Source organism: Branchiostoma lanceolatum, chromosome 1, assembly GCF_035083965.1.
Source record: "Branchiostoma lanceolatum isolate klBraLanc5 chromosome 1, klBraLanc5.hap2, whole genome shotgun sequence".
Lineage (NCBI taxonomy): Eukaryota > Metazoa > Chordata > Leptocardii > Amphioxiformes > Branchiostomatidae > Branchiostoma > Branchiostoma lanceolatum.
In genome coordinates, this window is record NC_089722.1 from 28,919,284 (window position 1) to 28,934,646 (window position 15,363).

General features: G+C 39.6%; 2 protein-coding genes across 2 annotated transcripts in view; one reads left to right on the top strand and one right to left on the bottom strand.

Moving 5' to 3' along the window:
• LOC136447203 (THO complex subunit 6 homolog) overlaps nucleotides 1–11,642 on the top strand; it is a 26,221-nt gene extending 14,579 nt beyond the window's left edge. Inside the window, exons 5-14 of the mRNA XM_066445921.1 lie at nucleotides 120–171; nucleotides 647–684; nucleotides 885–930; nucleotides 1,380–1,451; nucleotides 2,151–2,253; nucleotides 2,421–2,473; nucleotides 2,983–3,051; nucleotides 8,851–8,964; nucleotides 10,190–10,318; nucleotides 11,209–11,642. Of these exons, the coding sequence (XP_066302018.1) occupies nucleotides 120–171; nucleotides 647–684; nucleotides 885–930; nucleotides 1,380–1,451; nucleotides 2,151–2,253; nucleotides 2,421–2,473; nucleotides 2,983–3,051; nucleotides 8,851–8,964; nucleotides 10,190–10,318; nucleotides 11,209–11,292 (760 nt within the window). The 3' untranslated portion in view covers nucleotides 11,293–11,642. The remainder of the gene's footprint in view (nucleotides 1–119; nucleotides 172–646; nucleotides 685–884; nucleotides 931–1,379; nucleotides 1,452–2,150; nucleotides 2,254–2,420; nucleotides 2,474–2,982; nucleotides 3,052–8,850; nucleotides 8,965–10,189; nucleotides 10,319–11,208) is intronic.
• Nucleotides 11,640–14,930, bottom strand: LOC136447241 (bis(5'-nucleosyl)-tetraphosphatase PrpE [asymmetrical]-like). The gene is made up of 2 exons (XM_066445962.1): nucleotides 14,745–14,930; nucleotides 11,640–13,617 (listed from the first exon to the last, which is right to left on the bottom strand). Exon 2 carries the CDS (start codon nucleotides 13,584–13,586, stop codon nucleotides 12,711–12,713), a length of 876 nt encoding a protein of 291 aa, XP_066302059.1. The 5' UTR covers nucleotides 13,587–13,617; nucleotides 14,745–14,930; the 3' UTR covers nucleotides 11,640–12,710.
• Between the last annotated feature and the right edge of the window lie 433 nt (nucleotides 14,931–15,363).

Below are 15,363 nucleotides of genomic sequence, written 5' to 3' on the forward strand. Positions count from 1 at the left end.
ATTAAAACAATGGAATCTTCACATAGGGAAATAGCTACAGATCCCCACAGTCTGATGACGATTACTACCACATTTTCCTTTCAACATTTAATTAGTCTGCTATTTCCCATGCCTTTCAGTGCTGGCACAGGTGATATTAAAGCGTGGAGCTGGGCTGACATCTTGAAAAAGGTGATATTTGTGATTTTTGTTTTAAATGGGGTAGGGAATTTCTCAAGCAGCCTTTGTAACCCATCCTTCTCCTTTTGGGTCAGTTAGTCCTCAGTTGAGCTACAGTTACTACATGTATGTACATTGTATATATATTATGTAACCTGTAACCTCGGAGTGACCTTTGCGACACACCTTGAAGTGACCTTCGGGTTTTGTTATATTGTGACGATTGAGTCCAAATGAATAGCATTTCAGTTTTTAAGAGGGACTACCCATAACACTATTGCTGGTAGAAATGTTCCCACTGTTAGTCATGGTAATATTGCACCACCTAGCAGACTGATGTATTACTGCATCTGTTGAAAATAGTTATTGTGGTTTCTCCTTTTCTGAATGTTAACCTTTAGCTGTTGCAAAGTACATGTACAATGTACATTCCCAATTATGTGTATTTTCTTGATATGAATGAAACTTATCTGTGTGTTTTATGCAGAGCCCTAAAGTGCAGTGGTCTCTGTCACCTCCTTTCAAGTAAGTTTCTATTGATGATCATGTCTCTGTGTATCTTGAAAAATGTATTGACCGATACATGCTTGCTTTTTTGCTGTATGATTATGAAATCAAAATTCAAGAAGATTATTTGATGTGACGGATTAATATCTATTATGAATACATGACTATCAGTGATTCCAGTACTTGAACATGTAGAAACTTATTGCTTCATTTTACAGCCACAGTTTTGATAATCCTGAAACGAACAGCGTAGTGATAACAAAGGTATGTTAGCAGTGTTATTCCTGAGTTTTTTTCCTTCACAAATATCCTCTTGCCTCACATACGTAACCAGCGCATGTCATCACAAGGAGCAGATAAATCAAATAAGGTACTAATGAAATGATTACTAAGCTTTGCAATACCAGCTTCATCTGCTAGGTGTTACCAAACACTGTCTTTACCTTAGGACTGACAGAGAGCTTTGATGAGTTGCAAGTTAGCCTGTCTGTTTTATTGTCCCAAAAGAATTTGCTAAGAATAATACATGTATAAAGGAATGATAAGTATTAAATATCATTTGTCAGGGATCCTTTGAAATGAGTCAGTACAAATGTTGGAACAAAACAAATGTTGGAACATTACATCAAAATTTCCACTTTACTCTTTCTCTAAGATACATAGTCACTTATTAATTTCAGGAATTAAGTTTGTGTTCATCAATGTATTTTCAGGATGGGATGCTGTGTTCAGGATGTGGAGACAACAATGTATATCTGTGGGACATGCAGTCAGGAACATGCACAGTGAGATTCTGTTTTTTTGGTTGCTTTGTTTAGGCCACACCATTTTTTTTTTTGCTTCTCGAAATAGCCTGTCCTGTTTTTCCCATTTTGGGTCGCTATTCCCATTTACAATTTTTTACTCACGATTTTACTATTTGTTCAGTTGTAAAACTCAACAGCCAACGAAATAGATTATAAAGGCCTGCACATACCTAAAAAGTGTGGTCACATTTTATCATAAGTTATCATTTTCATTCATTAAAACTATTTCTCAATATCAATCCATATATTACATAGCAAAAGGTAATTTTGTTACTGAAATAATATTATAGTACTAGCTCAAAGAAAGGGGTGCATTTGCATAAAACGAGCCATACAAAGCTGAAACTTGAATAATCCTCTCATTCTTTATGTTATGTAAACCCTTATCTTCACCCCAGACTATTTGCAAACAATTTTATTTTTATTTTTTTCGCCCTGTTGCTCCAATTTTTCCTGAAAAAATCTGAGAAGCAACAAATTAAATTGGTGTGGCCTTAATGAAGTTAAAACCTCCTTGCTCTGTTTTTAAATATATCATTTTATTCGTGTTCATTGATAACTTGTGACTGGATAGTAATACAGTGATTTTGATATTTTACATTAACTGTTTGTCAGCTTACAGGATGAGGGCATTTTTATGTGTGACAATTTTGAATATGTGGCAATTTATTTCCACAGAACACACTTAAAGGCCATACAGACTACATCCATGCTCTTACCTTGAGGGGCAATGACCAGCAAGTGGTGTCTGCTGGGGAAGATGGGGCCGTTAGAATATGGGGTAAGACTTTTGTCCATACTGTTTAATTTTTGCTTAATGCTTTAATCAGATTTTGTGAAACCAGGTAAAGAAATATTGCACAACACATGGTTACTATGTTATATGATCAACAGTCTTACCTGTTTTGCCAATTGAATATCATCACTTTTACCTAAACTTTTATCCAGATTTGCGAGATTCCAGAGAAGCAGTCCATGTTTTGGAGCCTTACAAACATGACGTGAGTACATATATTAAACAAATCTTTGTAAAATTTACTGTAGTTGTAACTCGTAACAAACATGTGGAATACCAACACTCTGCTCTTAGATCAACAGTGATATAGTTACATGTTGTACAAGTTTTGATGCTAACTTCAAACTCTAAGATGATGCTTCTGTTACTCGTTGTTTATTGTACAAACACAGAAATAGACTTGTGTCTATAAGGAATATATGTACACTACACATACAATGTATGTACATTTATACATGTAGCTGTTTGTGATACCTCAGTCTAAGTCTGAAGTTCAACTGCTTACCTTTTGTTTGTTTCTTTCATTCATATCTCCATTTATTTAGTGTTTAATTTTTCAAGTTTTACACTAAGTCTAGTCTTCCTGGAGTCTGCTTACATTACATACAATGAAATTGAAAAAAAAAAAGAACAAAAACGTATATACAATTGTTAGACAAAGTCAATTAAACAAAATCAAATGTGGTGAACTTAAAAATGTGAAACCTGTTGCAGGTGTGTGCCAGACCGGAGCAGGGCAGGTGGATCGGGTGTGTAGCTGTGGACAGTGGTGATGACTGGCTGGTAAGAAGTACAAAATGTACACTTGTCCTTTTATCAATCTGGTCAAGAAGGGAGCATTATAAAAACTCCATGCCAGCCCAGAATAACTGCTTTTGTGTGCCACTAGTTAGAATTGAATATTGGTCAGGGCTGCCTCCAGTACATGTAATAGCTATTTTTCTGATTACCGGTATGTACTGTCTTCTGTTTGCTACTTATGATACATTGATAGCAGTGAGAAAATGTCACATAGGACGTCCATGTACATATTCATGTAGGCAGAGGAAAAAGAAATTTAAAAACACAGGCAAGAGACAGTTGCAGACAAGATATCATCCCTCATGCTGAGAAGTAACCTTGAAACTGCCCAGTTGGACTCAACCCAATCTGTAGACACGTCTGAACGCACTTAACAGCTATCTAGGGCTGGAGACACCATGCTGGTAACATAGCGAAAACAGGGTGTGCCATTATCATGCCATGGAGTATAGATACTATAATGCATTACATTCATTACATTCATACAGGTGGTATGGGGCCCCCATACACTGATACTCCTGTGGAGGTTTTATGTTCAAGGTGATTTTCACTTGGAGATCACAGAATCGACATAAAGCATCGGAAAAGGACAGCAGGAACAAATTTAATACTCAATGAGAGAACACTACAGATAGTATTGAGGGATACAAAAAGTCTTTATAGTTGTACGGTGGCAGAACACACAAGTCAGGAACAGCAGTTACTCTATAAGCTGCCACTCCAAGAAATATCTGTGATACAAAAACATGCCTGTATGCTGTGCTCGGTTTTATCTGGGATAGAGTGTTCCCCAAAAGAAAACAGCACATGTAGTGAACGAAACCTGGAAGTGAGTAGCGCCGGGCAGTTTTGCGGGTTACGGGTCAGAGGTCAGGGGTCAAATGGAAGCCTTAAGAGCATGTACTGGGCGAAACTCTGGCAGCTTAAGGCTGAAAGAGGCTTTTATTTGACGTCATGATAACTATAATCTGAAAATATTTCAATTCCCCGACGCCCATATTTGTAGGTAATTGGATTAAAGCAGCAGATGTTGGCGTGTTTAAGAGACGTACACGGAAAATGACAATGAAGAAAAGCCTGTATAAAAGGGTTAACAGAAAATGGGTCCAAATTCCAATGTGAGAACACATATTTGTTACTTCAACAAAACAACTTACTGACATATAACTGCTTTAACTATGCCAACACAGTATCTGTTCAGCATATTTGCTATTCCCCCTCTTTGAGGTTCTGTTTAATGTTGCTAGTCCTGTGTGGACAGATGTCGCTTCATTAGAAGATAAAACGTAAAAGTGTCATTATGATAGTATGTCTTCTAAGCTGTTGGAGTGATGCTTGGAATAGTGTCAAGCCTGGCTTTTCAGAGGAGAAAACCTGTGAAATCACTCTAAAGATTAAGGCTGAGTTATTACTTAGCAGAAGTGCTTTTTTGCTGAGAGAAATCAAACAGCTTTACTGTGCTTTAGTCTAACTAAATCACCTCTTATTGATAAAGTATAAAATGTCCAGAAACAAATACAATAGTAACATTTTTGTTTATAAAACTCATATACAACATGTACACTCATACTGGAGTTTACTTCGTACGGGTGTTTACTTCATAATGGTCTTTGCTTCGTACTGGTGTTTCTTGCTTCAGGCATACCAGCCTTTTCTTTAATTCAACAAATTCTTTAGTATGTCCACTCTAAAGATTAGACAGAGATTGTACCATAAAGATTGTACAAATGCTAAGTGTTTTTACTTACATAAAAGGAAGAATTAAATGGTAGGCTTGGACAGTGATGTAAAGATGACTTGCTTTGTGATTGAGGGAGAATTTGGGGGAAAAACTGTCTTTATTACCAGAGTATTGGTTTTCTCCCCCAGGCCATCCGCTAAGTGGAACAGTCCAGATAAACAAGATAATGCAAAGTTCTGGTCAGTCGAGGCAATTGGGTGTAACATCATTTGCAGCCAGCTTTCGAAGAAAAGGCCAAGAAAATATCAGTAAATCTCTGTGAGAAGAGAATGTATAGGCCTAATAATCTGACTTGACATGGAACAATTGGGTCATAAATTGATTTATTCACGAACCGGGTACTCTAGGATTTCATCAGGAAGAAAACGCTTGAACAAAATGAAATGGAGCATAGCTGATGATGGGAATTAGGTCAACACGTTTGAGGTCACACATCAATCAAATTTTCCCAAAATATCTGCCAGCTGATGCCTCATTTACATGCCCTGGTGTTGTTTCAAATGACCCACATATATCAATCATGGCCAAACTGGGTGGCAAATCCAATCAGGTGTTCTTTATAAATGGCTTCCCCTAAATGTGCTTAGGGTGGAACCAACATATGGTACACTTTGATTATAGGCTGATGGTTTGGGTACCATTTACATGTTATTATTTTTTCACAACAATGCTAAGATTGGAACCAACATATGGTACACTCAAGTTATTATTTTTTTCACAATGACATGGAGCATGACGGTGTGTCCGGCAAAAAGGAACGACTTTGTGCAATGTGAATTGTATACGCATTCATTTTGTATCCAAAGACATGCATTCATTTATTACCAAAATGTCACAATCCACACACTATCATTACCTGTGACTTCATTTTCCAATAGTGCCATCTTTTAGAAGGAATCACTCCTGAGGAAGTTGTTGTGCCTCTTTCATTGAGCACTCTTGACTTGTACTGTATACTGTCCACAAATCTGGGTTCCTCGTGGGTAAATTTAGTATACTCTGGCATGGGTCAAGGATGTATAAAGTTTACCTTCTGCGATTTACGTCCTTGCCATAACCTTGGTTGTCTAGCGACGTTATGTCCTCATTGTAGATTTTCCCTTTTGACACTTTGAACCAATTCTGTCTTGCCTTCATCAACCCAGATCTAATGATTAGGGCCATTTTTCTCTATCTACCCTATTTGTGGCGAAAAGACGTAAATGGCTCTCCATTGGTTACAGGTCTGTGCCGAACGCCTCTTAAGAATTTAGGTCAATGGTTGCCGCTTGGTCAACAATTACCCCTTTGGTCAGTGGATACAGGCTAGGTCAACAATTGATTCTCTCTGACCAGTAATCTCTGTCACTAATTGCAGGATGTAAGTGTCAGTACACCGAAGGGAAAAGGCCAGATTAAAGAGGCCAGATTGTGCAAAGATACTGCCTGATTTTTCCCTCTGAAGTCTAAATACGTAACTATGATATTGTGACTTTGCCACCAATAAGAGATATTGGAATACTCCTGCATCTGAATTGTGTAGAATTGAAGATGACCTTGACACTTGCCCTTCGGAGAATCCCACTTTACCAATGTTGTTCATCTTGACTCGACTGCTAGGCAAAAAAATTTACTTTCCCTTTTAGGAAGTAATGAATGTTTGACTATCTTTGAAACTGAAACAATGGAGAAACAATATATTTCAGTGTTCTGGACCTTGATATTAGTTTTATTCTTGTCACATCAAAACAAGAAGCAAAATCACACTCATCATATGTTACGCTTAGATTCATCCTGCTTTCCGCCAGTGATTCCAATTCCTTCCCATCACGCCTTGCTGTCAGAAGAGATGGGGTCACCAGGAGTGTGGTATGATGTCATATTCCACAAAATCAGGTCATTGACCACACTTTCGAGGCCACCAACTCTGTTCCTGAGGTCACCATCTGTTATATGAGGGCAGGGTCCTAGTTCCACCCACCCATTCAGGTCATCTGGGTCTTTTATAGGTCAAACATCCTGGTTCTTTGGAGGATGTGGCCTGATTTGGGGTCGCTGACCTTCCAATATTTTCTCAATGTTCCATAAGCCTATCACATGATGATTAGCCTGTAATCAGGTTGCTAGGCCACATGGGAAGGTAACCAGGACAGATGATAAACAACAAAAGTGGGCATGGGAAGCCTGACCCAAATAAGGAGATTATTAACACCTTCACAAATATAGATGGGATGCCCTCTGTACAATGTTACAGGATGCGCATCTTATGCCCTGGATGGGCACAAGTCATAGGTGAAGATAAGAAATAAGATAACCAGATTGTCAATGATTGCTTCCAAGTAATTACAGAAGCATAATTGATGTAGGTTAACAGTAAAAACAGATGCTGCTTTCTTCATCCCTTATCGCAGAAGAGGAAAAACCTGTTGGTCTTTCCCAGGAGATATCAGTATAGCAAATTGTTGTGATGATATATATGCAGCAAAAAAAAAAGGATGCTGAAAAGAGCTCCATTCTATGACTAATTCTCAGATTGCTGAGGCTTAGTGTGTAGATGAGAAACATTAGTCTTGGTTCTAACCAGCCCCAAGCCACTCCCCCCAGCATGTGCTCCAGTTAAGTCAGGCCTTGATGCAATCAATATTCAAAGTGTTGCAGTTTAATCTATTAAGTGGCTTGTGTAAAGCTTTGGTCCAGAAAGCCTCTATTTGCTCTCTGATGTCATACGATACATGTTTGTTTGGGTAAGCCTTTTCAGTTTGCCCTATTTTTTTGTCTCAGCTATCATTCATTCAGAAAATGAATTAGCCTGTACAAAGTGTCTGACACTTATAAACAGTCTAAAGCATTCCAAGTATGCCATTTATACCTTTATGTCAGAAAGAGGGAATTATACAAGGGTGCTTCAGTAGAATTGGGGTTAGAGTGAACAAACACTTCGACTGTTGTCAAGTATCACATTATAAACCTGTATTTTCAAAGGATTAACATTAACAGTGCTTGTGGTAGAGACCTGTCATTGATCATTGTAAAGACAAAGTGTAGTGTGCTCTTTTGTACATTACATACAGACATGGTGGCACTTAGATCTCTCAGATAACCCACCAAGAAAAAAGAAGCTACCAGTAATACTGTAATGTGACATCAAAGAAACCTTGACTACCATCATGTTAGATCAAAGAAACCACTACTCTGTCATGTAATATCAAAGAAACTACTACTTTCTTGTCATAATGAAGAAACCACTATACCGCCTTGTTACAACAAAGAAATCGCTACTTTCATGTTTTATTGAACAGACCAGTAGTGTCATGTTTATATATTGAAAAAAAAAAAGATACTGTAATGTTACATCAAAGAAATCAATACTTAAATGTTACGTTAAATAACCAAATACAGATTAAAAGTGGCAGACTCGAGTGGCAATTTCTAAAAGATCAAACAGGTCCATCTCAATCTATAACGGTGGTGTTTTATCCATTGTATTCCACTAGAATATTGGATTATGTTTTACATTTAACCTTTAGCTCTCTGAAATAGCCATTTGGCACCTAATTCCCTATTGGTTACAGAGTTAGGCAGCAGGGAGAAGGTTAATTGGTGCGGGCTCTGTTGTCCATTGCACCAGATTCCCATATCAAACCTTCCGTCCCATCATTCCTTGCTGTCCAGTGGTGATGTCATATTCCACAAAATCAGGTCATTGGCCACACTTTGGAGGCCACCAACTCTGTTCCTGAGGTCACCATCTGCTATATGAGGGCAGGGTCCTAGTTCCAACCACTCATTGAGGTCATCTGGGTCTTTTATAGGTCAAACATCCTGGTTCTTTGGATGCTTATTAGCATGTTTTCAACATGGTCGTAATTTTCCAGCCAGTATCAATGTACATGACTGTACAATGTACATGATAGCAATTCAAACAAGCAGACTTTATTTGCTGTGCATTTTTCTTCATGCATCTTCATATTGAAATCTTCCTCCACCAACGTTTGCTCATATTTTAGAGCAAATTGCTTAAATTTTGCATCTTGAGTTTTGAATTTGTCCTTGTGTTATAGGTGTGTGGAGGTGGGCCATCCCTGTCCCTGTGGCACATGAGGTCGATGACCCCAGTGGTGGCCTTTTCCACCCCAAACTCTAGTCAGAATGTGGTGATGTTCCAAGAAGACCAGGTATGTTTTCCAACCTTTTCTTTGCTATTGTTAGCGGATGTGATTGTCGCTAAGTATGTGGTGTTCCATGACGTTGTCCTGTTACACACAACATTATAGCCTGGTATATTCCATTATCTTTCTAGATTATGTCTGCTTCCAATGATACAAACACTACATGTACTTCTGAACACTAAAATTATAGGGAATAGATCACAGGCTAACTAGCCTGGATACCAGACCCACAATCTCTTAAATATCTATCCCACGCGATAGATATTTTAGAGATTGGGGGTCTGGCATCCAGGCTACAGGCTAACAACATTATAGCCCAGAAGTAGAGCATCTGTTGACCCCCATTGATAATTGGCCTGGTACCCAGAAACTGGCATACAGCACCCTGGGGCTGGTCAATTTATCAGTGATGGTCGATTATCTGTCGGCATCCTTTCAACATGTCAGCCTTAATCTCCAAGCAGATGTCGGGGTAGATGTTGGGATTCTCTGATAACCATTACGCAAATCATCATGTTGGTGTGGCTATTAGTGAAGCCTGACTGTCCAGAAAACATTCCAGTTTTCTAACCCAACATCTGCTTGGAGATTAACGCCCCATCGTTGCCACTGCCAGCAGCTTGATTTTCTTCTCTGATACTGTGATAGTTCTAGCTTTGACCAGCAGATTTTGTATATGATAAGCAAACAACAAGTCTACATGTAGAAAGGCTGTTAACTTTTATGTACATGTATCATGGCACTCACCATATTGATCCTATGAATTGCTTGAATAGAATCTAAATGGTCTAACAAGAGCTTGTATAGTGTGATCCCTGACTTGCTTGGCTTTGTCAGCCATGAAAAATTCTGCAATCATATATGTACCTGTACCATGAAGTGACTATACAAGCTTTTCATTTGACGTCATCTGTGCCATGTTGGATTACAGTGTCATCTGTAAACCACACAAGGATGATGCTGCTTAATCCAATTATCTGCCAACATGGACGCTGGGGATTTGAATCATAATTATCAATTATTATGACGTCAATGAAAAGCCTCTATAAGAGAAACACTTTGAGGATAATTTACTGTGTTCTTATTGTTGCATCAAAAAGTAAATTCTTACATGAAAGAAATGAGCAATTTCTAAAAGATCAGACAGGTACATCTCAATCTATAACAGTGGTGTTTTATCCAGCCTCTATAAGAGAAACAGTTATAAGATAACTTTGCATTTTTTTGCCAGATCATGTCAGCGGGGTCTTCCCCCTGTGTGAACCATTGGAGCATGAATGGGGAGCTGCGTTCTCAGGTCCCCTGTACTCCACCGTGTATCTACAGTATGGCCATCAATACTAACTCCGCCAGCTATAAGGTCAGTACACAGTCTTATCATCAGTCACCTGGCTGTAGCCAAGATTATGTTTTGGGAGGGTTCTTTTGTAGATTTTGGGACAAGCGAGTACCAAAGGCATAGCCTGAGTGTCATCCTTGTTCCCTTCACCAAGGAAAAGCCTGGAACTAACTAGTAGGATGACACTCACTCTTCTGAACCCCCAGGATTGTGCACTTCTTAGCAACACACTTTCGACAGAGAAAGATTAGGACTAATAGAAGCCCACTGTGTAATTTATGGCTATCCTTAGATTTGCATCCCCCTCCCCTTCATTTAAAGCCTGATTTTGATTGTCCTTGATATTTAAAGGATCTGAACTTTGATCAGTAACAAAATGACACAGTGGAATGTGAAATGGGGTAATCACAGGCAAACATCTTTATCATTAAGGACAGCAGTAAATCCTCTTCACTGTTTACTGTTAGTATAAAGTCCATCTACCATGTTGGAAAATATTTACTTAACTGTCCTTTCGTGATTGCTACATGATGAACTTTGGTCTCTCATCAAATCTCTTGTCTCTGACTTCTTCAGACATAGAATGCAAAAACTTTAAATTTGCTTTCAGGATGTGTAGACTGTGAAAATAAGACCCTGTTCATACCAGCATTAGCGAATTAGATTTCACTTAGGCACAGGGTTGATCCCACTTTAATCCAGTTCCAAGGGGTATTAAGTAATCTCAATTTTTAATTCACTTCAGGAGGTGGTTTTCAGGGGTGGATTAACACCCCTCGGAACTGGATTCAGACAGTTCATACTAGGATTCACAAAGTGGGATCAATGCCGTACCTGGCATGAGTGCATCCTAATCCGCGAATCCTGGTATGAACGGGACCTTATCTGATTCCATCCCTCCCCTCCTTCAGGTTCTGTCTGCAGCGGGCAGCAGTGCCAAGGTGGACATCTTCACCAACTTTGGGTACAAGGCTTTCTCCATGCTGGTCTGCTGACAGAGGCAACAATGCCTACCATGGGAAGAACTATCTTAAGTTTGAAGCTAGATCTCTAACACAAGCACACCTTCAACAGACATCGTATTTTCATTGTAAGACTGAATACTGATGTGCTAGAATATTTTGTACTTGTTTGTCATGTATTGAGATGATGAGAAAAAGGTTAGCCTAGATGTAGTCTTTTTGTCTAGTCCATATTTGGATATGCATTCGGTTCGTTTTCTGTAATCCTGTCTATTATACTGTAGACATTACCAAAAGGCAGTGTCGTAAAATAAGTAAAAGTGGTAGCAACACATCCTTACTCCTTGACTCAAGACACTTTATTAAAACCATTCAAAGGATCATTTTGCACTGGTCTTGTCACTTTATTATATCAATATGATTCTTCTTAAATAAAACCATTCTTTAACACAGGTCATAAAACAGATCAGGTACATTACAATCAGTAAGGTATTATACAGAGAAACAGTCATTTTAGCTTTTATCATTTGTGTTTTGTGTCATACTACATTGATAGAAGCCAACTTGGTAAATCATCTTTCAGAGCTTATACTGGATTGAGGAATAAATCTGTCATCATCACTTGGCACAAAAACTTCTTTGAAGAAAAATGATACACAATGTACATTTAGAACACAACACAGGGTATTCCGTATCACCTGAGGTACCAGCCCGTCTGTGGTAAGATCGCCCATAGGCCGGAGGGCAATCCGACCCGCGGGAGGGCTGGGACCGAGGGTGATGCGGAATACACCGTGTTGTATTTTATCTATGTCATACACACCTGAGAAAACACACATTTCAATGGGAATGCGCCAAAAGTTGAGGGAGTTTTGTGTCTAGTATTCAAATTTTCGGCGCAACCGGCGCGCTCAAAATGAATTCGAAATATTCTATGGAAGCCTGTGTGATACAACTCCCGAACTTAATGTGATACGGATAGTTATCACACGGTCCGGAACACCCCTATCATGATCAGGCCCAGGTATGACATACACACTAATACTGTGTAAGGTTTAGGCAATACTTTATTTAGCACCTCACAATCTTATCATTTTAGACAGACACAAAATCATTCTGATCTCTTTACAGATGAAATATATATCCTTTTTAAGCTGGCACCACTCTGTAAATGGCCCTGACAGTACTGAGGACAGCAGCAGGAAGACACTTACATGTATGTTTTTGCACACTGTTTTTCTGCATGAACACATATTCAATACATGTATCTCTTAAAGTCATTTATTTTTAGATCATCATTCACTTCTATTTGAATACCACTGGGTCAAGTACAGGTAGTTCTACATTGCATCATCTTTGCACATACATGTATCTCAAATGTAGTTTGAGTGCTTTTGTAACTTACATCTGATTTGTTACAAACTGTTCTGTTTTGTACAACACATGCTCATTTAAAATTGATTTACTTTAACTGCATTGATGTAGGACTGGCGGGATTTCACACTCACAAATTTTCTCTCCTTCCCTAGTAAGAACAATCCCGTAAGGTTTCCACCGTAGAGACACCCAGTGTCTAAACCAGTGGCATGGTCGTAGAGCTGGAGTCTTCTGACAGCGTCATGCCCAAATACTATATGCTGTGGTCCTGTCCATTCTGCAGCCCATGGTTGGCCTTCTGTGGCTCTTTTCCTGGCCTCAAAACCATCTGCAGTCTTCACCACATTTCTCATAGTCATCATCTCATAATTACTTTGTTCTTCTAAGGGCCTCCCTGGCACTAGTCCAGCATGAACCACAATTACGTTGTAAGTCGGTAGAGAAATTGTGTAGGGCAACTCTCGTAGATATTCGGCTTCTTCCGAAGTTAGCTTACCAACCCACGTGTATTTCGGAGGAAGTTTGTATCCAGGATCTTTGCTTTTGTCGTACTCTCTCAGAACGTGGTCCTCATGGTTGCCTTTGACGGCGTACACCTTTGAACGGCGCAGGAAATCGAGGACCTCCCAACTTTTCGGCCCCTTGTTTACCATGTCGCCTACGAATATCACCACCGTGTCGTCTCTGAGTGCATCTGCTTTGTGGAGTAACTCCATCATTTCATCATAGCAGCCGTGCACGTCTCCAATCAAGAACACCCTTTTTCCCTGAACGACAGACTCGTCTAGAACAACATGTCTAATCTTCGGCACGCGGGATATTTCCTTCTGTTGATCGGGAGGGGAGAAGAAGAACTGTGTGAAGGATTTGGATGCAAAGCTGCAGAGATAGGTGACGGCAACAGACCCCGCTAATAGGGCCACCAGCCCCATCTTAACGTGCACCTGCATTAAGACTGGTAAGTATGAGTGCCTCCCAAACCTGGAAAACAGGAGGAAAACAAAACAAATGGTAAGATAGATTATGATGCTGTAGAGTTAAAAGCATGTACATGTATTGGTGAAACTGAATGATGAAAACATTAAGTCATTGTTTTGGGTCATTCTTCTACATCATAAGTTGAATCTACCTTAGTACATTCCACAGCAATATTCACTGTGTATGACTTTGTCGTGTCGTGAGAACATCTTGAAATATATTCACACCACCACCAACAACCATTCTGTTGACTGGGCTACCAAAAACTGGGGGACTTCACGAGGCTTGCTTTTTCATTGTGATGACGATCTACTAGTAATATCATGGCTTTGGAACAACAAACAACAGTACAAATGGCAGAAACCAATAACTTTACCGAATGGATCAATCTTATTCTATCACTGTCAGCACTTTTAGATCTGAGAGCCCGGATGGATTACTAGTATTCAGTGGCGCACAAAATGGTGACCAGCATGTGATCACAACAAACAAAACTAGGCATTCCCTGAAGGCACGCATAATTACAATTCGTGTTTACATATATTGAATCTTTCCCATGTTTATGCTGAGGGTCCCTGTAGTTCAACAGGTAGCTGCTTCACAGTTGAGCTTCTGGTTCCAATTTGTTGGTACCTGGGAGACCCTGGTTCGAATCTAGGGTCTGGGGAAGGGTATGTTGGAGCTGCACTGTCTTTCGGAAGGGACATACATTGTAAAAGGGTCATAAAATGGGGGTCCCTTGTTTGAGAAGGTGCATTAAAAGCACATTGAATAGCCTCATTACTCAGATGTGTACCTACTGGCCGAAAGGATCTACTCTACTCTAATAATGCAACATGGTGAATATGACCACGATCTACTTGTTGCAACGGTTAAAACTTTATTGACCCTACTTGCCTTTTTTTCGACACAACCTTGATTTTCAAACTAAAATGGACTTATGGAAAAGGGGCAATTATAAATGCAGTAACAATATATGTTATTTCTCAATACTGTTCAAACGCTGGATCTAATACCGAGATTGTGTCGCCAAATGATTTGGCGATGTTGGGTAATCTTGCCCCCCTCCCCACATCGGCTTAAATTAGCAGACGACAAGCACACTTTGCGTCACTATCATTTGTACTTACCACTGTTTTCGACGCTTCACGTACCTCCAGAAGAGTCACAAGATACACACAACGCTAGGTGTTCATTACTAAACCACACACATTACGATCTAAGGAAAGGGAACGGCACATTGGCAAGATTTCGCGTCGAGCTTTCGATCATGTTGACGCCATGATGCATGACCCTCTGAGGTGTTCCTAGCATGGAGTACCGACAAGAACCGCAAGGAGGGCTTTGCCACACTGGACCGCGCCATTTGAACACTGTATAAAATCATTTTCAACTTCAACTTAAGTAACCACCAGATAATCCCGTGAGGGGCAAAACAGGGGGAAATATTGTCCCCAAGACCGCTTGAAGCAGTGAAATCCATTCAAGAATATCAAAATGTGTAACTTCTAAGACCCCCACCGGTCATACTCTCCAAGCAGAGGAGTGGGTCCGGCAGGTTTTTGGCGTGTTTTAGGCGTTTTTGTCGGGCTATCTACTTTGTCATGGTTTCTTTATCTATAGAGATAAAGAAACCATGACAAAGTAGATAGCCCGACAAAAACGCCTAAAAACACGCCAAAAACCTGCCGAACCCACTCCTCTGCTTGGAGAGTACACCGGTCAATATTGACCGTGGATGGATCCTAG